This window comes from Zasmidium cellare, assembly GCF_010093935.1.
Source record: "Zasmidium cellare ATCC 36951 unplaced genomic scaffold M409scaffold_5, whole genome shotgun sequence".
Classification (NCBI taxonomy): domain Eukaryota; kingdom Fungi; phylum Ascomycota; class Dothideomycetes; order Mycosphaerellales; family Mycosphaerellaceae; genus Zasmidium; species Zasmidium cellare.
The window spans coordinates 1,008,543-1,031,106 of record NW_022986949.1 but is presented as its reverse complement, the minus strand read 5'-3'; the positions used below and the strand labels follow the sequence as shown (position 1 = coordinate 1,031,106).

Here is a 22,564-nt window from a genome sequence, read left to right as displayed (position 1 = left end):
AATAACTCGTGAACGTAGGACTAACTACTCCGAAAGTAAAGCGACACCTAATAACATAGCGGCTAGCTTATAGTCTAATCTACTCGCTAAAAAGTGTAACCTAATAGTAATACTATATCGGGTACAAAGTAGGTTCCCTTAGACTAAGTTATAAGCCTCGATACTAGTGTCTTATAACTAACCCTTTCTTATTCGGTTACGCTAGCGGAGGCGGAATATAAGAAACTTAAGCTAATACTACCTTCGTGTATTTTCCACACTATGCGCCTAGTCGTACTCTATATATAGCTATGTCCGCGCTCGCCTACTTTACTACTAGGTAGGATACAATTATCTAAAAGACAAAAGAGCCCGCGGTTCAAGCCGTCGCTCGACTCGTTAATCCGTATTTTACTAGCCTAAAACTTAAGCGGTCGTTCGAACTTAATACTAATCCCGTCCTTCTATTATACTACCTACCTTCGCTTTAGCCGTAATCTACCTATAGATATAGGTTTTCTCTACCTGTGCGAATATATCTATCGCCTCTTATATAGGTTTAGGCTCTTTCCTTAATAGCACCGCGGCCGCTTCGGTCTTTTCGTAGGGTTAGTCTCGTAGTTACTGTTCCGCACGTATCGCTAGCTCTTTACTAATCTGAGCCTCTATGTACACGTATAAAACGCGCACTGCGCTTAATAATATATTAGGTAGGATTTACGGTGTTAGTACACTAACGTTCTACGAGAAGGCCGTGCCGTCGGAGAATTTAGCACGTACCGAGCTAAAGCTTAGACCCGAATCCGAACCTTTATTACTCTCGCTAATTCTTTATAGATATAGGCTACTATAGCTAGGGGAATAGCTTTAGATTCGGTAGGAGATAGATACGACGGCGTAACGAACCCGACCTACAAAGGAGATATACGTAATTTATAGCTGTCTAATATGAAGATTTAGTATCCCGATCTACATATTATCTATCGCTCGACTTAACGGACCTGTAGCCCTAACTCGCTATATTAATTAACGCCTCTAATCTCTAATCCTTCTAGTTCCTTACACGTAATCCGTTCTTACCGCTACTCCGTATATAGCCGCTCCTCACGCTATCTCCGTAACTTGTCCTATTTAATAGGAGCTAGCTAGAGGCTATTATATATACTCCAGTTAGGATTATAAGTAGACAGAGTAATCTAGAGGGGCCTAAGAAGATTTACTTAGCCTAGAGCCCTTAGGTTAAACCCTTAGCTTGTAGTAAGGTGTGCGATTATATAATACCTACTTACCTTTAGTAATTACGACTAAAGTATTATAGAATACTTACGCCTAAGAGCGAGTTCCCGTTCGCCGGCTATCTTCTTTACGCCTACTTAAGGTCTACCTATCTAGACACTGCTAGCGTAGCGAAGCGTATATATCTACGAAGCGGGTATACGTAGTATCGATATATTCTACTAAGTCTACGTACGATAGTCTTAGACTACGGTTAACTTGTATTCTAGTATCGATACTATCGTAGTCCGGATATTATAAATATAGGTTAATACTATATCCCGGACCGTTTAATCGAATCTATACCTTAGCTTCACCGAATTCGTTATCTGTCTCGAGGACAAGAATTGTATTAACCTCCGTTTCCTACTCGTTAGTTTGAATATTTAGGGGTAAAAATGTTATCCTCGGATCGCGTTATATTACGGCTAGAGAGCGGTTAGCTTAATACTGTAACATGCCGTCGATAGTGTATTATATTAACGAATCCTCTACGTAAGCGAAATCTCCCTACTACTACCTATCTCTATAGTACAGCGGTATATAGTACAAGCCTTAACTCGGCTCCGTACTTATATAGGGTAAGGTATAAACTCTCTTTACACTTATTAGATATCCTTAATATATATAGGGACAATTCTCGAAGATCGGACATCGGCTACTAAGTAGTAAGCTATAGCGGAGGGGATAAGCTTTCTCGGGCGGGGAAGGGCGGAAACTAGCTAGCCGAGCCGTAGAGTAGAGGTTAAGATTTATATACGCTGTACAAATCTTAATATCTCCTACTAAGACACCTTCTCTTTCTTATTCCTACGCCTAGCTTTCCTACTCGCTATAGACATATATAATAACGAATTTGAGGTCTCTAGTTCTGTTCTTAGTTAACCCGAAGATACCTAGGTAAGCAAATATTCAAATACACGATACGACACTTACTAGAGGTAGGAACGACGTAACGAGTTACGGTAATATATTCTTTCTACCTACGTAGACCTACTAGACCTGTTTAAGTTTATACGCGACTGTGTCTAAGAGTGTACCGTCCGTACGGCTAACGGTCGAAGGGACAATTAGTAAAAGGCTAAAAAACATTTATTGTCTGTTACGAAATACCTTAAGAGCGCGAAAGAGGAAGACCTCGTTCGTAGTATTTAGATCTAAGAAACCTCGTATACTGTATCTTTAAAACGCGATCTAGGCCGAAACCTCGTTTACGCGATTACACGAGATAAAAAGCGCGCCCTATACACAAGCCGAGATCGACGAATACACCTACTACTACTTAGGTATTAGATTAAGTTCTAGGGACACACGCTTAACAGCTCGAATAAGAATACTACTACTAAGCGACAATTTGTAGAGATTACTACAATCCTACCTAAGGAGGTTTCGCGATTATAGTAATATAGGTTAAAGTACGAGCTAGTTCTAAAGAGAGCCGGTCCTACTATAATCTTTAATTATAAGCCCTCGGCTACTCTATAAGTATACGGTGTCCCGACTTATCCTACGGTCTAATTGTACTAGATAGGAACGACGACTACTTAGTACAGAAGATATTTAAACTCTAGAAGTCCCGGAGTTCTTCGAGTAGGCCGCACGTTAGTTCGAGGTAGCTAGGGACCTAATTTGTGCCGAGTACGCGCGACTTGGGGGTAATAAGGAAGAGCTACTCTCGAGTAATACTACCCTTAGTTATACGCTTTAGGCTCCGCTAAGGGATAAACAAACCGGTATAGTAGCACTCCTAGAAGCCGCGACGACAGTCTTAGAGCCCTAACTAGTATCGGCTAATACTACTTAGGAGACTAGCCTATCTCCTATACTACGTATCGGTAATAGTAAGGTAAGTAGGCTAAATCTAGGCCCTTCTTAGGGATTTGTCTACGCTCCTAACGATAACCGTAATATTATAACTTAAGCTCTACAGTTCTAGCTCGATAATATATTTAGGTTCTAGTAGAGCGAGCAAAATTAGGATACTATAAACTTGTTTAAGTAGGACTATTTTAACGATCCGTTCGCTATCTAAACGGTATTAATTCTTTACTGTCGTTCGTCCCTATTCTTATAGATAAATAAAAGTCTAAAATCCCCCTCCTTCGTTTCCTATACTATACGCTTATCGGTCCTCTATCGGTAACTACGCCCGCTTTCGCCTCTCTAGCGGCAAGGGAGGTTACAGCTAGAGAGGTATAGTAATCTACGCTGAACCCCGTCCTTAGACCTAAGTATACTTATCTCGCTAGAACGAAACCTTACCGGGTTGTTATTAAACTTAACGGTGATCCTATCGCTGCTCTTTACGGCCTAGCGGTAGATATAAGTATAAATTTATTTACAATTTCGCTACACAAAATACCTTTTAGAATACGTCTATTACGTCCTATACTAGTCCGGGTTCTAGGGTGAAGAATATTACTAGCTCTACGCTATCTTCGTAAGTCCGCTTCTAAAGCTACACTAGGGCCGTATCTACGAGCTTAGGGCCGATTTTCGCCGTTATCGGGATGTAGTAGACACTTATTAATAGTTTTGCAGTAATCGATTAAGTATCTATACTCTAACCGAGGGGTCTCGTTAATTATAGCGAACTTAATAGTAGGTACGGTAGTTAGACTTTATACTTCGTAGCTTTCGCGGTACTGTACTATACAAGGTTTAGATTAATAGCTGTTATTCTTTAACCTAGTCGGCTTCTTTGTCTCGTTTATATAAAGCGACGGGTATCTACCTCCGGTAACGTCGAGTTAAGATCGTAAACACAGTACAATATATACTTCGCCGCTCTTATTTAATAGACGAAATATAGTTACTTCTATCCAGAAATCTACCTAATATGTTAAGACGCCGCTTTTAGGACCCCGCCGACGTTCTGCACCTCTATCCTTACCCCTATTACCTACTATCTCCCCGAGGCAGCTAGCGTATACCCCGATCCTACTAAGTATACCGCGGTAGAACTTTTAATCTAGCGTAAGCTTTTCGGGACGATTATAACTAGGGAGCGAATCTAGGTATTATACTAGTAAATATAACGTAAGGTATAAAGTACCCTTTATTTATAACCTCGTAGCTCGACAGGCTAAATACTAGCTAACTACGGCAAAGTAGAGTATATATGTATCTACTGTCCCTACACTCGATATCTTCGTTCTTAATTTCTGTACGATTACCCTAACTAGTAAGGGTGTAGGAAGCCTATACTCTATCGGAATCCTAGATATTTATATATAGTATATATCTACTAAAGTTATAGATACCTTTCCGCCTACCCCTACACGATTTACTATTATCGGCCTAAGGAGCCTTCTACAACCCTAAAGTAGTTATCCCCTACGGCTTAGCTAGCCTACGCTATTATTTGTAGGTACGGTATACCGAAGTCGATCCTTAAATATACGGCGGCTTAGTTACTAACGAAGATGTAGACGCTATACTCGCTAGAAGTTTCGAATTCGAGTACATTGCTATATCTAGTCCTCTAAAGACGTAAAGTCTTATCTTTATATGTCTCTAGCTCTCTTATAGAGTAGCTTCGATATAACTTAACCGCTAAGATACCTCGTGTTTCGCGGGCTTGTCGTAGTACCTCGTTAGGGTTACTTATTAGAATATTTAGCGGTATACTAAGGAGGTTACGGTTCGATATCGTATATAACGTAGTACAGTCGAGACTTTAAGCGCGTTAGCTTTAACCTTTAGATTTATAATAAAGAAGTATTAACTTTTCAGCCTTAGTAAACCGTTATATAGGAAGCGCTAAGTGCGAAACCCTAGAGAAGGGCGGCTAACTTATACACTAAGGGGAACTGTTTAGCTAAAAGGTCTTACTACAGAAACGGTAAAGCTTTCTAATCGCGTGTTACTATATTCTCGCTTTACACCCGGGCTAGGTTCGCGGCCTTTATTAGGAGTTATAGATACGTAACTATTAGGATTCGGTAATAGTATCGCACTCTAAGCTATAAGTATTCCTATCTCTATACGTTACGTCCGAAGATTACTTATTCTATTCTTACTAAAATCGATATCGCCTCGAACGATATAGGAACTTTCTCTATCGGAGATAATATATTATTTAACTCTTTATACTACTAGTCTACAGGTCTTCGAATTAGCACTTAGTATCCTGTAGCTAAAAAGTCTACTACGGGTTCAAGCTTATAGTAGGTAGTAAGCGGCGTAACCGTTCTAAGCCGCGTTACGCTATATAGCCTATTTAAGTATAGCGCGGCTTTAGTAGAGATGTTCACTGTCTCTAACGGTAGTACTCGTTTTCATAGGCCGCTATATAACTAGTACATCGTTTCTAATCGGCTATAATAGCTTAAGCGATCCGCTCGACACCCGCGGAGAGCGCCGGCTTAGTACGACGCTATAGAGGTTCGAGTACAAAGTGAACTAGGCTACTATAAGTATAAAGTAGTAGAATTAGATATCCTAAAGGCTAACGGAGGGTAGTACTAAAGCGAGTAGGGATATGTAGTCCCCTAAGTAGACGCTACGAGGTATAAGAGTAGCGGTTTCTAAATGTTCCCTATACGTCTCCTTTCGATACCGGTAGTACGTCGTAGTCTACTTCGCGAGCGAAAGACCTCGAGTCGTAGCGGTGCCTATAAACGACCTATCTATAGCCTATAGGATATATATAGATACCTCGGCTACGAAGGTCTTTTTAGCCGCCTCGAAGTTCCTTTCCTTAGCTTAGTAACCTTTCCGCGCGGCCTCTAGTTAAAGTTTATACGGCTAGTTGAAAAACTGAGGAAGTATCGTTAAAGGTAAGTATTATTATATTACTATCGTCTCTACGTCGATACGCTAATCGCACGTTAGTCTAACGTGTCTACCGACCGAGATATCTTACTAATTTAATACTACTAAAGCTTACAGACTAGATAGCGGAAGTAACGGACCTAAAGGGCTACTCGAGCGCTTCTAGCGTCTATGTACGAAGACTCTTCGGCGTCGTAAGAAGATTTAGCTTACAAATTTAGAAAGGAGCGTAGTAATAGAAACGTATTCGTATACGTAAAGATTTACTTAGGAATCGATTTTAGAGATAGCCGGACGACTTCTTACCTAGAGGGGGGGACAAGGGTTAGGCTAGTAGTCTTTCGAAGACCTTAAAAAGCAGCTAACCGAAGATATTACGTCGATATAGTAATAAAAGCAGACCCTAATCGATATCGATACCCGGGGGAGTACGATATAGTATAAGCTTATAGCTATCGAAGAAAATATATTAGCGAGTTTGTACGAATACTTAGCTATACTACTAGCCGCTAGCCCGCTGTTAGAACGTATACGGGATTTGTCTCCTAGAGAAATATCTACTCCGTCTAATAAGTCCGAGTAGATCCCTAAAGAAGTCCAAGCCTACTTCGATACCTTCGGAGATTAGAGGCTCCTTAGGGAAAGAATCTCCGCGTTAGAAGAAGCGTACGACGATAAGCGGGTATAGCGCGACTTTCGGAGAGACTAGGAAAGGGAGCCTAGCACTTCCGATTTAGTCTTTAAGTCGCGGTATAGGGTTACTTATAAACATCTTATCGGCGATCTCGCGCGGTAATAGACGATCGTTAAAGATACGAAGAAGATCTACGACGATCGTAGTATCGATCCCGACTAGTTTAGATATCGAAAAGGCACCGATCCTTTAGCTGTTCTCGACTACCGACTTCTACTAGTATCTAATAGTCCTAATAAAGCTACGGTCGGAGGTCTCTAAGAGGCTAACCGACTAGGGGAATAGTTAGTAAGTACAGCTATAGCGAGCGAGGGTATATAGTCTTCTAATAACGAGACTCTAGCTATCTTCTTACCGGACGTAGATAGTAAAAGAGGTTACCCGACACAGAACTTAAGACATCGCGCGAGCGAGCGGTATTCCTAGCGTCCGTAGTAATAGTTAAAACATTTCGAACTTCGGAGGGGTCTAAATCCGTTTTATTAACTACGCTTACTTATTATAAAAGCTATTAACTACGGGGTTTCGTATAAAACTCTACGACGGCCGTATCCGTATAACCTCGAAGACTAATAGTAGGCTCCTAGGTATCTTTCTATTTAACTCTATAGAAGACTTCGCTATTCCTACGAGCGCTTTTAATAATACGGTCGATCGCCTACGTCGGCTACTCTTACACTTCTAATATTACGGATACGCTATCGGTCTCTAGTAGTCGGCGGTCGATAGCGTAGTTTCGGAAGCCTCGTCGCCGATATAGTTTAGGCGGCTTATATACCGTTATTTCACTTATCGGCGAGTAGTAGTCGCTATCGCTACGATATTTACGAGCTTTACGATATCTAGTCGCTCTCGTCTACGGTCGTAACTCCTCCTACGAGATACGTGTTAGTACTATCTAGGTACAGCGATTAAACGTCTTACCTCGCGTACAACTTTAGTACTAATACCGGTAGTATCGTCTTTATTAGGGGGTAACGACTCGATATACGCTCGCTTTCGCCTATACCTAGGTCGCTACTCTAGAGAGGCTCCTATTATACTACAGTCTTCCGAGCTTATAATATCGGATTCTTGTTCCGCCTCGTTACGCTACTAGTATAATCGAAAGTGTGCTAAAAGATAGCCCCGGCGTCTCCCTAGTACAAACGGTATACTCTCGTTATCGTTACTACCTAAATCCGCTAGCCGCTACGTACTCGATAACCTAGATTAGCTCGTACTAGATAAAGAGTTCTACTACTTAAGCTACTACTTATACGATTCGTCGTCCGTATAAATACGTTCTACGGAGGAGCTCGTTTCGCCCTTAACTTCCGGAGAGATATAGTCGCTATAGTTAATACTTTAGCTAGGTAGCGTTAGTTAGTTCTCGTTCGGTAGCGTCTACGTAAGGACCTCTACTTACCGGGTATAGGTATTACTAGGCGGTAGTCCTTACGACGCTTCGAAGCCTATTCTAGCCTCTAGAGTCGGATATAGCTCTTCTTACGACGCTGCCGATAGTACTAAAATATTAAGCGCTAATAGCTCTAATACTACGACGCGTCTATTAAGGCTCTTATTCGTAACGGACTCGCTATTATCCGTAAGATTCGTTCGGTTATCTAACGTAATATCGCCTATCGCTAACTTTTAAATCTCGGACACTTCTCGTAAGTACGTCGCGGGCATTTCTAGCGTAGCGTTAATCGATAAATTTTCTATTAGTACTAGTAACTCGGGGCCCGCTTAAACGGTATAAGATTCCTTAGAATCCGATAGGGCGTACTACGGCAAACTAGAAGTAGCGTTAATATCGATTACTAGTAGGTCTACCGTAGGTACAAGGTCCGGGATTAGAACGGTACTACTACTCTACAGCTTAAGCTTAGACGAGTAACGATAGTTGTCCCCGACGTTACCGAGGCTAAAGAACTCGAGTAGCTCGAACGAGTCGAGTAACTACTACCGATAGTTACTCTACGAGGTTCGTAAAATATCTAGGGTATTATCGTAGCGGCCTTTATATATATTATAACTAACCGGCGGAGACCTTAGTTCCTCGGGCTTACCTATAGAACGGCCTAGTTAGTCTTATATCTCGAGCGTCTTTCGAGACCGTAAGACTTATATACTTGTTTAAGTTTACTATCGTACCGCTCTAGACGGCTAAAGTAGGCTACGTAGCTTCGAGCGATTCTACGCGTTTAGAGGCGGACTCTTCTATAAGCGTCGATACTATCGGTAGGGACTTCTTTCTCGAGACCGGCGGTCCTTTATAGATAATAATATTATCGAGTCGTATAGGCGCTTTAGGAAGGATCGGAGTCGCTATCTCTTTTATCGTTATACTATTAGGCGTAGACGGCAAGCTAGATCGATAGACATGTATAGTAGGAGTAGACGGAACGAGGGAGTAGCGAGATCTAGTAGAAATGTTCGAGAATACTACTCGCCGCAATCCTAGCTATACTCCCTACGGCTAAGATATCGCTAGCGTAGCGGAGACATAGATCCTCTCGTATACAGTATTAGTCTCGTAATACCTTCGCTTCGTAGCCGAATTAGCTCTAGAGTATAGCCTATACACGGCACAACCGCACTAAACAGGGGTGTGTAGCGCTACAGCGCCCTAGCGCGCACGCCCCGGGGGCGCTCTAAGCTACTTGTCGTCTATGTAGTGTATCCTAATATATCTGTGCACCCTCGGCGCATATACTAAATAGTCCATTCGCTTATTTCGTATGTAGGCGAACAGGAGTGTAGTTCGTGATGTTCTATCGCCTCGAGCTCGGTCCTGTACGCGAATGTAACCCCTCGGAAATGTAGACAGCAGTCTAGGGCTTATAGCACCGGTGATAGGAGCGAAAGGATACCGTGAATCCATCCCGCGAAACGGTGAGAGGCCGCCCTACGATTTACTAGCCAAATATTATTAGCCGGGGGGCTGACACGTCGCGGGACGCGCGCTACGTCCTCCTGCGGCCGCATCGGGCAATGTTAGTGTCCTAAAGTGTACCGTGACATGCCCCGAGAGCGTAAAAGCCGCGCTAATTAGCGGCTCGCCGAGTACGTACATTTGCCGTAATCGGACCACGTTAGCGTAGCGTCTGTAAACAGCCCTGTTAGCACCCAAGATAAGTTTCACGGGCAGACACCGCCCCCGTCCAGGCCGCACAAGCCCACAGGTGTCGATCGAGCGCTAGCCGTTTCTACGGAGAGCCGCCTCGATCCGCGTATAGAGCTTATAGGACTGGACGTGCAGGGTGCATCGAGGATCTCAAGCGATGTGCTAGTCGACCAGGGTGTGCCACATCTCGGCGAGCGCGCGCAGCTGCTTCATAGCAAGGCCCAAAGTCTTTCCCAAGGGTTCAGGGAGCGGGTAATCGCACGGCGCGGTCGTGAGCGAGGGAGCGAGGGAGCGAGGGCGCGAGGACGCAAGGGCGAAGAGGTAGGGACGCGGCACAGGCGGGCGAGCGTACGTGCGTACGTGCGTTCGTGCGGCGACAGGGAGGCATCGGCTAGGCGAGGGGCTCGGGGCGCGCGAGGAGATAATGCGAGGCCGCAGCGGCGTAGCAACGACGGTTCGCTAGGGGCGACGGGGGCGCGCGGAGTGGAGGGAAGAGAAATGGGAGCAAAATGGGCGAGAGGAGGGAAGAGGTGAGGTCTTATAGCAAGGCGTGGGGGTACACGCCAAACCCAAACGGGGCACACGCGCTGCGCCCGTTTCCGGATGCGGGTTCGCCGCGCCCGCCTTTATAAAGTTAATTTCTTATAATAACTAAAATAGATTAAAAACTATATTTTCTAGCTATATTAAAAATAGAGTATATTAATAGATTTATAAAGTAAATAATATATCTTTTTCTTAAAAGAAATAATATATAGAAAGATTAAATAACTTACTATTTCTCGTTTAAATAACTTACTATATTAGTACTTTATATAGATCTTTTCCTATTAGCTACTTTAAATTACTTACTATAAGTTAGTTATAGAATAATAGATAGAGAAGAAGTAGTCTAATAAGGTCGAGAGAGAGGTAGTCGATTTTGTCTCTAACTCTTATAGAAGACGTCCTAGACTAGTATCGTAAGGAGCGTCTCTTCTTCCTACGGCTTCGTAAGAAGCTTTCCGTTAACAACACCGTGGATAACATCGACAAGCAGCTGCCACGAACGCGAGAAGGAACAGATGGCATGAAACTGAGCCCTAGCCAACAAGGCGGAGTCATGTTCATGCTGGACCAAGATGACAACATTGGCGGTGGCCTCATCGCCGACGAACCTGGCGTCTGCAAGACCGCAGAGATCGTGGCACACATCTTGTCCCGCCCTTTTGTCCAGATGTACACCATCCCAGAAGAGCATCGCTCACCAGATCAGCCCATTTTCGTCATCACAACAAACAAAGAAGACACGTATACGAGGCTGCATAACCTGTTTGGATGAGATTCGGTGGTGTTCTGCTATGGCAAGCGGAAGCAGAAGTGTCTTCAAGACACTATTCAGACGACGAAGGTGGAGTTCAAGAGAGACAACATCGCCTTCAAATCGATTCGGGGAGAGCACTTCGCATCCACCCACATCATCGTCGCATCATACAATAATATCATCCAAGCCAGCAGGGATGAGAACATTACCGAGCAAGCGGTTGATAGAATGTTCGAGAGCGTCTACTGCGACGAAGGCCACACCATTCGAGTCTGCGAGTTCATCAAGCGCGGTCAACTTCTCCTTCGATTCAATGCCCCATATCGCTGGATCGTCACCGGCCCCCATTGTGGACACCCTTTGGGATGTGCGCGGATACGTTGCCTTCCTTGAACGCCCTGAGCTCTCAAGCATTGCCGACTACAACGCCGATCCTGAACTCAACCCAGACAACGTACAGAAGTACATCAAAGTACGTGGGTACTACGAGACCTTCTGGAGTGGCCTCGCGCGCTCCGTCCTCCCAGACGGCCCGAGCGACACCGGCGACCCCGACATCTATCGCAACACGGAATACTGGAAGCCTCAGCCCACTCTACCATCAAGCGCCAAAGAGGCCCAGAAGGAAGAATTGTTCGGCAGCAGCTCAGAGTGGCCAGTCACGCTGCTCGTGCGCCGCGATCACGGATCGCAGCCTCGCTCAGTGAGGGTTCCAGAGAAGCTGGTCACTTTGTTGATAATAGCTGCTAGTGTGGGATCTGCTGTTCAGCGTGGATAGGTCATGAAGCGACATATCGAATAGCGACATATCTAATAGCGACATATCTAATAGCAGAACCCAAGAGCAGAAGAACAGTCTAAAGAGGGCGAAAGGCAGGAGACGACTATTTTTCAAGTCCGCCATATCAAGCCTAGTACAGCTTGCAGAGGAGCTTTTAAAGATTGGAGAGGGCGTTTGGGACTACAAAGACTTACTGGACAACCGGAGCCTTCGTGAAGAGTACGCGCACGACGAACAAATCTGTGACGATGCCTTACCCTACAGATGAGCAGCTTATTGCCATGTGGATTAAGAAGCAAAGCTATTGACAAGGGCATTAGCATACTGTCAAGTAGCATCATCCGTCTATGTTATTTGGATCAGAGTGCCCTCCTCCGTTCCTTAATCCCCGTCTCGATTAAGAAATAACTCGTGTGCAGTGCAGTCTTTCTCGCAATCACCAGGAGACAATCGGGCCCCATCATTTACTAGAACCATTCTCGATACTACGCTATATTGGAAAGTTCCCAACGTCCATCAAAAATTGGCCAGGTCTCGATGTTGAGGCTCAACATCTCGTGAACGAAACACAAACCAGCGAGTGCACTGGAAATTCTTACTGAGAAGTGCACGGTGGCCCTCAAGTGCTAGTCACCTTCCAAGAGAGAGTGTGAGCGAGAGAGTGTGAGTGAGAGAAGAGTGAGTTGAGGTAAGTGAGTGAGTCTTGTGCAGGATGCGTTATTCGTGTTGCCATTTGTTTCAATCTTTCCCCCGTCCTCTTTTCAACGCCTACGACGTACTCTTGCGTGAACGAGCATGGAATGATAGCGAGTCTCTCAAAGCTTGGTGTTCCGCCTCCAGCTATTGTACCATCTGGGACAGAGAATCCCGTCAAGTCGCCAGCCACCGGCATCGACATGAGGTCTCCTGAGATGATAAAGCTATGCCGGTGATACTTGCATAACTCGCCGATCTCCCCAGATCAATCCAAGCAAACCTTCGCTGAATACACCTCAGTCCGTCCGATCTGGCGACATCTCCGAGGCTCTTTTCCAATTTATGTTCACGCTACCGGCGGCCGGCGCCTGCATTGTGTCATAATGAAACACGACAGCAATGCGAATATAGGAGGAGCACATCGACATGCCACGAGCGTCGCCTTCTAGCCAGACGGGACCAGCGACAATGTATCAACGACTTTGTCTCATCCTCTTTGCTGCTGCAGCTACGGCTCACACCCAGCCACAATCCCATGGTTCTGGACACTCCTGCGAGGCTACACTTTCCTCCACACCGACTTTCGACTATTCCAACTTCACCTACCCGCAAATTTCACTTGCAAAAACCAAACCCGTGTCCAACGAGATAACACCAACTCCAGCAGCCACATACGCACTGCACTACTCCGATGTCAGTTCGCAATTCGACAATCTCTCTTCAACCACCTGGCCAAATTGGACACCCGCTTTCCCCCTGCCTTCACAAAGTGATGAGGCCAATCCGTATGGCAATGCAGCCTTGACAAATCTTTGGCAGGCTGCCAACCCAGTCAACTTCACACGAGGAATCTACTCAACAACCGTCTCTCCAACACCAGTCCCTTCAACGGAGCTAGTACCTCCACCGCCATTGTACTTCACGCCAGAAAGCTGCTACAAGTTCCCCAAAGACTTCATCTTTGGCGCTGCTGGCTCTGCATCCCAGATCGAAGGCGCTGTCGCGGACGAGGGCAAGTCACCGTCGTTGCAGGATGTCCTGGCCAACATTCTCAGTCTTGCACCTGGGGCCGTTTCTGGGCTACTGGCATCCCCAGGAAGTGGTGGACCCGTGGGCGACTATGGCACCGGCGAGCATTACTATCTCTACAAACAAGACATCGAAAGACTGGCGGCCATGGGACTGAAAAATCTCTACCTCACGATTCCCATGACTCGAATCCTCCCGTTCGCACTGCCTGGTACTCCAGTGAACTCGCAGGCTCTGGATCACTACGATGATGTGATCAACTGCCTCCTCGAGCACGGCATCCAGCCCAACGTTGGCCTCGCACATTTCGATACTCCACTGCAATTCTACGGCGGCAGCTCCGACTACCTTCTCAACCTGGCTACTCTGCAAAGCTCATCGACATACGGCATTGGAGGGATCAGTTTCGGCTATTCGAATGAGACATTCGTAGACTCCTTCGTCAACTACGCTCAAATCGTCATGGCTCGTTACGGAGATCGGGTGCCCCTTTGGAACACATACAATGAGCCGCAGATTGGGTGCAGTGATGGAGTAGCCGTGAATAATGTCCTCGTAGCGCATGCTCGAGTGTATCACTACTACAAGGAGACGCTCAAGGGGAAGGGGAAGATCTCGATGAAGATGGGCATCACTCCAGCTGTGCCGCGAGATGCGAGCAATCACTCTCATGTCGAAGCGGCAAACTACTTCTCAGATCTCTACAGCGGAGCTTTGCTGAGACCACTTGCACTCGGACAAGATTATCCTCAAGCGTTCAAGCTCAGCGTTCCGGATCATGTACCATTGTCGCAAGCTGATCTTGAATACATGAACGGCACAATGGGTGAGCAAGCTTGATTTCGCTGATGACAAAAGCATGCTAACGGTCCATTCGTAGACTTCATCTCCCTCGACGCCTACTCCGCCCCTGTCGTCGAGCCAGTCGCTTCCAACCTCACCGCCTGCGCAACGTCCTACAACAAGACCACAAACCCCTACCGCAACTTCCCCATTTGCGTCAACGCTTCCAGTACAGTACCAGCTGCAGACGGCGACTGGTCGATCGGCTATTCCCCCTATGGCTCACCAACCTACTACGACTCGCCGCACAACCTTCGTACTCAGCTGCGATACACCTACACCACGTACAAACTCCCCGTCTTCATCTCCGAATTCGGCCTCTCCCTCCCAGCGCCGCCCGGCGGACGTCTGCAAGATAACCTCTTCAACCAGCCGGCTTCCGAATACCTCCTCAGCTACCTCAATGAGGTGCTCAAAGCGATCTGGGAGGATGGGGTGGATGTCATGGGAGCTTTGGTGTGGAACTGGGCGGATGATTGGGAGTTTGGGAGTTTCGCTCAGGGGTTTGGGCTGCAGTATGTGAACTTTACGACGCAGGAGAGGAGGTATCGGAGGAGCTTCTTTGATGTTATGGGATTTGTGGAGAGTAGGAGGATGGAGTGAGATGGACATTTGTTCAAAGCTCGAAGAGAGTATACTGCATGAAAGTAAGTCCGCAGAGTGGCGACTCAATCCAGATCGGTTGAGAAGGTCGTGGTTGCTATCCTTCTTGATAACATTCTCACTTTTACCCATATGCTCTCGAATGCTGTTCTCACAAGACTCCCTTGCAACGATCCCCTCGGCGGGAGCCCAAAGCGTTATTGTTCCCGTTCTCCAGGCATCTCCACCGCACCCGACACTGCCGCAGTCATTAATCGCCATGGCGAATAGCACTTCTTTGGGGCGACTCGGTTGATTCGACTATGCATCGTGAGCCAATGCATTGACTCGGGCTCCGAAGCGGGAAATAGGAAAGGAGAGCAAGACGCCGGCGAGCCATTCGGCAGTTTGCGTGAAATCATATGCGTCTTCCATTCCACCAGCGCTGTCGAAGTTGAGAAGTGCTATGGGAAGACACGATCGAGCTACCGAGCGGGCTGGGAAAGAGTATGCTTTGATTTCTCTCATTAGCACGTGTGTGTGTTCTGCAAAGCTTTTTGTTGCTCAAGGGCATTCTGAATTCCTTCGACTGGTCCACGATGTAAGCTGCATGGAGATCAATGACCAATACTCCAAATCGGAAGCAATATCAACGAGATGGTGGATAACGGGAGAAGAAGATCGGACTGGTGTCCTTGATATCGAAGCTCTACTTCTTGCCTACATTCATGTTGATGTGAATCGTCTTCGGCTGGACGTACTCCTTGAGACCCTGCAGAAAGTCAGTATCTCGGGCATATCATAAGGCTTGCATCATTACTCACCTCAGGTCCACTCTCTCGACCATACCCACTCTGCTTGAACCCTCCAAAAGGCGTTTGCGGACTAGTGTTAAACGCACTATTGATCCCCACAGTGCCCGCCTCAATTTTCCCAGCTACTCTCAGCGCTCTCGCAATGTCGTTCGTGTAGACTGTACTGCCCAACCCATACGTGGTCGCATTGGCCAGTTCGATCGCCTCGTCTTCATCCTTGAACGTCCTGACCGAGATGGCGGGGCCAAAGATCTCGTCTTTGTAGACCTTCGAGTTGATGTCTGGGTTGAGGAAGACAGTGGGCTTGACGAATGTGCCTTTGTCACCCAGGCGCTCGCCACCGACGAGAACTTGCACGCCTTCTTCTCGAGCGCCGGTAAGGAAGGACATGACTCGTTCGAATTGCTTCTTGTCAGCGAGAGGACCGAAGGCGGTATCTTCTAGAGATGGATCGCCCATTTGCTTCTCAGCGTTGGAGAAGGCGTCTTTGATCTTTTCGATGAATTTGGGAGCGATGCTTTCCTGGACAAGAACGCGAGAGGCGGCGAAGCAGATCTGGCCAGAGTTGCGGAGGAAAGATGTAGAGGAGTGTTCCACGGCATTGTCGAGGTCGGCGTCGTCAAAGATCAAAGCTGGAGATTTGCCGCCGAGCTCGAGAGAGACATGCTTGAGGTTTGATTTGGCGGCCGCAGCCATGACTGCTCGCCCTGCTGCTGCGGATCCCGTAAAAGCAATCTTGCCAATGTCCATGTGGTGGGCAAGCATGGAACCAACCGGGCCAGCTCCTGTGAGTACGTTGATGACGCCGGGAGGAAATCCCGCCTGGTTGAGAAGATCCCCGTAGGCGCACGCTGCCAGAGGAGACTTCTCAGACGACTTCAGAACGAAAGTGTTGCCGGTAGCCATCGCGGGGGCCATCTTCCATGCGGCCAGCACATGTGTTCCCTACGCGATGTAATTAGGAAAGGTACACGAAAAGGTCAGTTCGACACTCACATTCCAGGCACAGATGCCAGCACACACGCCAATCGGCTCATACTGAACGATCTTGTACGTCCCATCCTCATCAGGTGGGAAAGACTCGCCAGCGACTTTGCCCGAATAGCCAGCATAGTACCTCCACAAAGCGACAGGACCCAAGATCATCTTCTTGGCGACGCTGACAGGTTGGCCCATAGCGGCGGACTCCAGCTTGGCCAGCTTATCGATGTTGGCTTCGAGCAGGTCTGCGAACTTGAGCATGATGGCCGCCCGCTTGTGGCCTGCTGTATCTCGCCATGCTGGGAACGCTTTCTTTGCTGCGGCTACGGCATTGTCGACGTCCTTCTCGCCGGCCACTTGGACCTTGTCGCTGACGAGCGAGTCGTCGTTGGGGCTGTAGATGGAGAGGGTTTCGCCGCTGGATGATGGCACGTACTACCACATATCAGCTATTTACTATTGGATGGAGATGTCTTGAAGCATCTGACCTGGCCGTTGATGAACAGATTGGTCTGAATATCTGTCATGATGTAAGTTGTGGTATGATTTCTTGGGGAATAAGGATGGAAAGGGGTCAAGAGACACTTTTCTGGTCTTCGCAGAACGGTCTGATTTGAAGCAAGATGACGTGGGTCGACGTGCGGAGAGATGGTTACTGAACTCATATAGCCACGGCTTTCTATTCAAGTGGTGCAGACACCCCGCACATCCTACCTCCTACCAGCTGAAGAGCTTGGTATGGAGGCTGATCGAGGAACATATTCCGCATCATTGACCTCTTTGGGGCATTCGGGATGGGTCAGCCGGGTTTGTTTGTCCTAGCATTCTCGAACACTGCCTCTTATGATTGTTTGCGTGGAAACAGGGTTCATATCAGACATATCGATTGTGAGCCACCTTGAAATGGTATCGTCTTCCATTGGAGAGTCACATCCACTGGCCCAGTCGCATTCGGCAGAAGGGGAGTTTATGGCTGATGACTTCCTCGATGATGTGAAGACAGTAGGGCTGTTCAGTCATCGTGGTCATATTGTTGCCATCCAATGGTGGTGGAGAGGCAGAGGAAGGGCAAAGGCCAGCTCGAGACGAGGTCAAAACAAAGTCCAGCACAGACCACTCTCCGATTCAACCTGGGCTATCAACGCCTATCTTCCTCTTCAGCGCCATTCATTCAGTTACAGCCTCGATTGACACATACCAAAAGTCGGAGATCACCCCTGTTGTAGCTCACAGAAAGAGCTAAGTCCCCAGCCTGTTCTTTCCTTCACCCCATTTCTATCCAGATATCCTCTTTCCCAACCATGGAGTACTCCTTCAAGCCTAGGCCAATAACGCCGCGAATCATCATCCATGGCGGCGCCGGCAACATCACCCGCGAGAATATGCCCGCTGCCTCCTACGAAGCGTACCGCTCCAGCCTCCTCAACATCCTCGACCGCGCGAACAAGAAGCTCTCCTCTCCCAGCGCCACTGCTCTAGACATCGCGACCTACGCCGTCTCCCTCCTCGAGCTCGATCCGCTCTTCAACGCCGGCCATGGCGCCGTCTATACGACTGCCGGGACCCACGAACTCGAAGCTTCAGTCATGGTGTCTCGCGGCTACCGGAAAAGAGGCGTAGGCGTGATGAAGGTGCGAAGGACGAAAAGCCCGATCAAGTTAGCCAGGGAGATGTTGCTGAGAGGGGAGACGGAGAATGGTGGGGGAGCTCAAGGCCATAGTCAGTTGGAGGGCGAGACGATTGATAAGCTGGCAGAGCAGTGGGGTCTGGAGAGGGTCAAGCCGAGCTACTTTTGGACGAGGAAGAGGTGGGATGAGCATCGGCGAGGGCTGGGATTGGAGCATGGAGACGAGACGTATGAGAAGAAGAGGAGGGAGGCTGATGAGAATGTGGAGGAAGTGTTCGATGGGAAGCAGGAGCAAGATTGGATGGATCAGGAAGAGATGAGTGTTGGAGATATACATTGGGATGGCAAGGAATATCTGCCTCAAGGCACCGTTGGGGCTGTGGTCCTCGACAGCTCTGGCGTACTCTGTGCGGCCACTTCAACCGGCGGACTCACGAACAAGCTGTCAGGCAGAATAGGAGACACGCCTACACTCGGAGCGGGTTTCTGGGCGGAGGAGTTTCACGAAGATATCAATGTCACGGGCGAGCCATCGCTCTTTGGATCTTTGACCAACATTACTTCCGCATTCCAGGACTGTCTGCCTGCTCTGCCTCGCTACGCACTTGTCCCATCTTCAAGCCAACCACTTTCGAGTGTTAGGGCCGTGGCCATGTCTGGTACGGGCAACGGCGACAGCTTCCTGCGAGTCAATGCCGTGCGAACAGCCGCTGCGATTGCCCGATACTCATCTCTGCCAGGTACTTCCTCTTGGTCCCGAGTCTACCTTCAAAGAGCAGTTCAAGCCGTCGCTGGCCCTCATGGTCAGCTGCAGCATTCGGCGGGAGACCGTTGGAAGAAGACTGGCGAAGGCGAAGGTGGGATCATCGGGATCGAGCTGGTGGATGGGGAAGGCAAGATCGTGTTCGACTTCAACTGCGGGGGCATGTTCCATGCGTGGGTTGACGACGAGGGGAAAGGGAGGTTCGAGCTGTTTCAAGATTCGCCAAGACCGTCGTGGTAGATGTCACGTATAAAGATACATTTTGCACGTGAAGGTGTCTCATGAAGGTTGCTGGAACGTGGACGGAGCTGGTTCCGCTGCCGGTCGTGTGCGCGGCGTGAGCTGCCTGCCCAAGCCGCCCTTCACTCGCTGCTCCTGTGCTTCAGAAACAAAATGTAGTCTCTCACCAATCCCTCACCAGCTGTACAGCAACACATCCCAATCATGTCCGGCTACGAAGGTCACTACCACCAAACCCGTCAAGTCCAATTCATCGGCTGACCATCAAGGTGCGACACAGTCGAGCACAACATCCCCCAGGAGCAGCAGCAGCAAGAGCAACCCCGACGACGACCCGACCTGGGCACCTTCTTCAGCACCCTGGATCTCGTCGACACTTCCGGCTCACGGCAACCGCAAAATGCGCACTCCCTCCCCCTCCCGCAAGACATCGCCGCGGCATACGTACGCAACCAGAACCCACCACCTTGAAGACGACGATCAGGACTGATGATTGGGTGATACAGCGAACACTGGCGAATGCCTTTGAGATGATGCGCGGTGGTGAAGGAGCTGGAAGTGGAAGCGGGGGCAATGAAGAGCTGCTGCAGAGACTGGTGGACAGCTTGATGGACAGTGCGGAACACCCGCCCTCGGAAGTCGAAGGCGTGTCGGACGAGTTCATCGAGCAGTTGGAGCGGATACCCAAGAAGTCGCTGAAGCCAGACATGAGCTGTCCCATCTGCGCGAATCCCTTTCTGGATGGTGAGCATGGACGTGGTGAGGACGTTGGATGCGTGGGCTGACCTGGACATCTTTTGCAGACTCGCACCCTCTCGTCGTACGGCTGCCCTGCCACAAGGATCACATCTTCGATCTGGAGTGCATCCAGCCGTGGCTGAAACTCAACCCGACGTGTCCTCTCGATCGGCAGAAGCTGGTGAAGAAGAAGGAGCCGCCGACCAAGGTGGAGGACGACGAGCCGGAGTATGATGATATGTACGCATAGATGAGGTATGAGGAGCATGATCATAGAGGCAGCGAGGTGTCTGGAGTTGACTCTGGGGAGGGACGAAGTGTGGCGGACTGAGACACCAGGAGGAGGGTGCCAAAGGTCCATAGAGTCGGAGCGGATGGCCAATACTGTACACTAAGTGAGCTCATACCGCAGCAATCAAACAATAAATCAATTCCGAAGAGTCTTCACTGCCAAGTCCTTCAACTCTTCCTCTTTTCATGTGAATGTTCGAACTCAAGCCCATCAAAGTCTTGGCATCGGCTTCGACCTCAAGCTTGCAGCAGATCCTGCCCATCAACAAGTCACAAAGTCAACACCACCACCACCAAACCCAAACATGGGCAAATCATCAAAAGACAAACGAGATGCATACTATCGCCTCGCCAAGGAACAAGGCTGGCGTGCCCGTTCCGCCTTCAAGTTACTCCAACTCGACGAAGAGTTCAACCTCTTCGAAGGCGTCACGAGGGTCGTCGATCTCTGCGCAGCGCCAGGCAGCTGGTCACAAGTCCTGTCACGCATCCTGATTAAAGGCGAAAGAATCGGGCGAGCGACATGGGAAGACAAGCGATACGCCGAGCTGCTCAAGACCCAACCGCAAAAATCATCCGAGCAACAACCACCACGAGCCCAGCCAAGGAAAGACGTCAAGATTGTCGCCATTGATCTCCAGCCCATGAGTCCACTCGAAGGCATCACTTGTTTGAAAGCAGACATCACTCACCCTTCGACCATTCCTCTCCTCCTCCGCGCTTTGGACCCATCGTACTCTGCCGAGAATTCATCCATTGAGGCTTCCCATCCCGTGGATCTCGTCATCTCAGACGGTGCGCCAGACGTGACTGGACTTCACGACCTCGACATCTACGTCCAGTCGCAACTTCTCTGGGCGGCGCTCAATCTCGCTCTCTGCGTGCTGAAGCCTGGCGGGAGGTTCGTGGCCAAGATCTTCCGCGGCAAGGATGTCGACATCTTGTATGCTCAGCTGAAATGTGTCTTTGCACGAGTCGAGGTCGCGAAGCCGAGAAGCTCGAGAGCAAGCAGTGTTGAGGCATTCATCGTCTGTACGGACTTCAGACCTCCTGAAGAATTCAAAGCGAGTCTCGACAATCCTCTCCAGCAGATACGACCGACTGCGACATCGCAAAACACCCAACCTACTCGCGTGGTGCGAGACGACGGTATTACTGAACTCACCCTTCCACAAACAGATCCAAACCGATGGGTTGCTCCATTCCTGGCCTGCGGAGACCTGAGCGCTTTCGACGCCGATGCAAGCCACAAACTCCCAGAAGGACATGTCAGCTTGGATCCTGTGCAGCCGCCGACCGCACCACCGTACAGAAGGGCTTTGGAGGAGAGGAAGAAGATGGGTGGCGCATACGGAAAGACGAAGCTGGGCGGCGGTGCGTGATGGCCACGAGGATACATCCTACGACGGGCCTGGACCATACTGGGTATCAACAGGCTGTGAAGCATTGTCTCCGGATGGCTTGCTCCTGATGAGCGCCTTGACACCCGACATTTGACAGGACTGGAAGCCTGAGCGCTTCCGGCACGTGGCTGACGGGGAGCCTGGCTGCAATCTCAGAGAGCATGACTAGGAACACACCGCCTCGCTGGAAGTTTGACTCGCTTATTACCGGCTGCTATGTTGACAGGACTGGCTTCAATGCTTACCTGCAGAAGAAGTGCATTGTCAAATTGGCGCTAGATGCAGAGATAGTCGCATACGTCTACCGGCCCTACTGCACTACAGTCAAACCTGGATAAGAACATAACTTATTCCTGAGTTCATTCTATGTTGCTAAGCAGGTTATAGGACTATCCAGTCTAACTAAAGAAACACGTGATATCGCTCTGCTTTCGCATCTCAGCCTTCCTTCTTTTGATTACAGTCTCTTGCTTGTCAAGAATGCTCACAATCTCTGGCTGTCCATCTACCTGCTGCAACTCATATAGCCTTAGATGTTCAAGGGCCTGAAGAGCTGTATCCCCTGAGATCTTAGGTTGAATATCCTCCTCTTCTGAATCCTCTTGGTCTGCCGGATCGAATTGAGAGGCAATCTGC

The 22,564-nt window shown here is 48.5% G+C and overlaps 6 protein-coding genes across 6 annotated transcripts; 5 read left to right on the top strand and 1 right to left on the bottom strand.

The window, feature by feature from the left end:
- Nucleotides 1–1,711: 1,711 nt before the first annotated feature.
- M409DRAFT_18689 (uncharacterized protein) lies at nucleotides 1,712–11,157 on the top strand (the record flags this gene model as incomplete). Its single annotated transcript, XM_033804607.1, has 2 exons — nucleotides 1,712–1,749; nucleotides 10,923–11,157. The coding sequence occupies 2 exons, from the start codon at nucleotides 1,712–1,714 to the stop codon at nucleotides 11,155–11,157; spliced, it is 273 nt and encodes a 90-aa protein (XP_033672465.1).
- Nucleotides 11,158–11,452: 295 nt separating this feature from the next.
- M409DRAFT_18688 (uncharacterized protein) lies at nucleotides 11,453–11,917 on the top strand (the record flags this gene model as incomplete). Its single annotated transcript, XM_033804606.1, has 1 exon — nucleotides 11,453–11,917. One exon carries the CDS (start codon nucleotides 11,453–11,455, stop codon nucleotides 11,915–11,917), a length of 465 nt encoding a protein of 154 aa, XP_033672464.1.
- Nucleotides 11,918–13,084: 1,167 nt separating this feature from the next.
- M409DRAFT_35818 (glycoside hydrolase family 1 protein) lies at nucleotides 13,085–15,091 on the top strand (the record flags this gene model as incomplete). The annotated part of the gene is made up of 3 exons (XM_033810450.1): nucleotides 13,085–13,670; nucleotides 13,713–14,471; nucleotides 14,526–15,091. The coding sequence occupies 3 exons, from the start codon at nucleotides 13,085–13,087 to the stop codon at nucleotides 15,089–15,091; spliced, it is 1,911 nt and encodes a 636-aa protein (XP_033672463.1).
- Nucleotides 15,092–15,779: 688 nt separating this feature from the next.
- M409DRAFT_50987 (uncharacterized protein) lies at nucleotides 15,780–17,393 on the bottom strand (the record flags this gene model as incomplete). The annotated part of the gene is made up of 4 exons (XM_033811686.1): nucleotides 15,780–15,842; nucleotides 15,895–16,830; nucleotides 16,882–17,301; nucleotides 17,355–17,393. The coding sequence occupies 4 exons, from the start codon at nucleotides 17,391–17,393 to the stop codon at nucleotides 15,780–15,782; spliced, it is 1,458 nt and encodes a 485-aa protein (XP_033672462.1).
- Nucleotides 17,394–18,167: 774 nt separating this feature from the next.
- M409DRAFT_63796 (uncharacterized protein) lies at nucleotides 18,168–19,496 on the top strand (the record flags this gene model as incomplete). The annotated part of the gene is made up of 1 exon (XM_033815773.1): nucleotides 18,168–19,496. The coding sequence occupies one exon, from the start codon at nucleotides 18,168–18,170 to the stop codon at nucleotides 19,494–19,496; it is 1,329 nt and encodes a 442-aa protein (XP_033672461.1).
- A 204-nt stretch (nucleotides 19,497–19,700) lies between these two features.
- On the top strand, nucleotides 19,701–21,907 carry M409DRAFT_63795 (uncharacterized protein; the record flags this gene model as incomplete). Its single annotated transcript, XM_033815772.1, has 5 exons — nucleotides 19,701–19,716; nucleotides 19,777–19,940; nucleotides 20,003–20,240; nucleotides 20,300–20,474; nucleotides 20,743–21,907. The coding sequence occupies 5 exons, from the start codon at nucleotides 19,701–19,703 to the stop codon at nucleotides 21,905–21,907; spliced, it is 1,758 nt and encodes a 585-aa protein (XP_033672460.1).
- Between the last annotated feature and the right edge of the window lie 657 nt (nucleotides 21,908–22,564).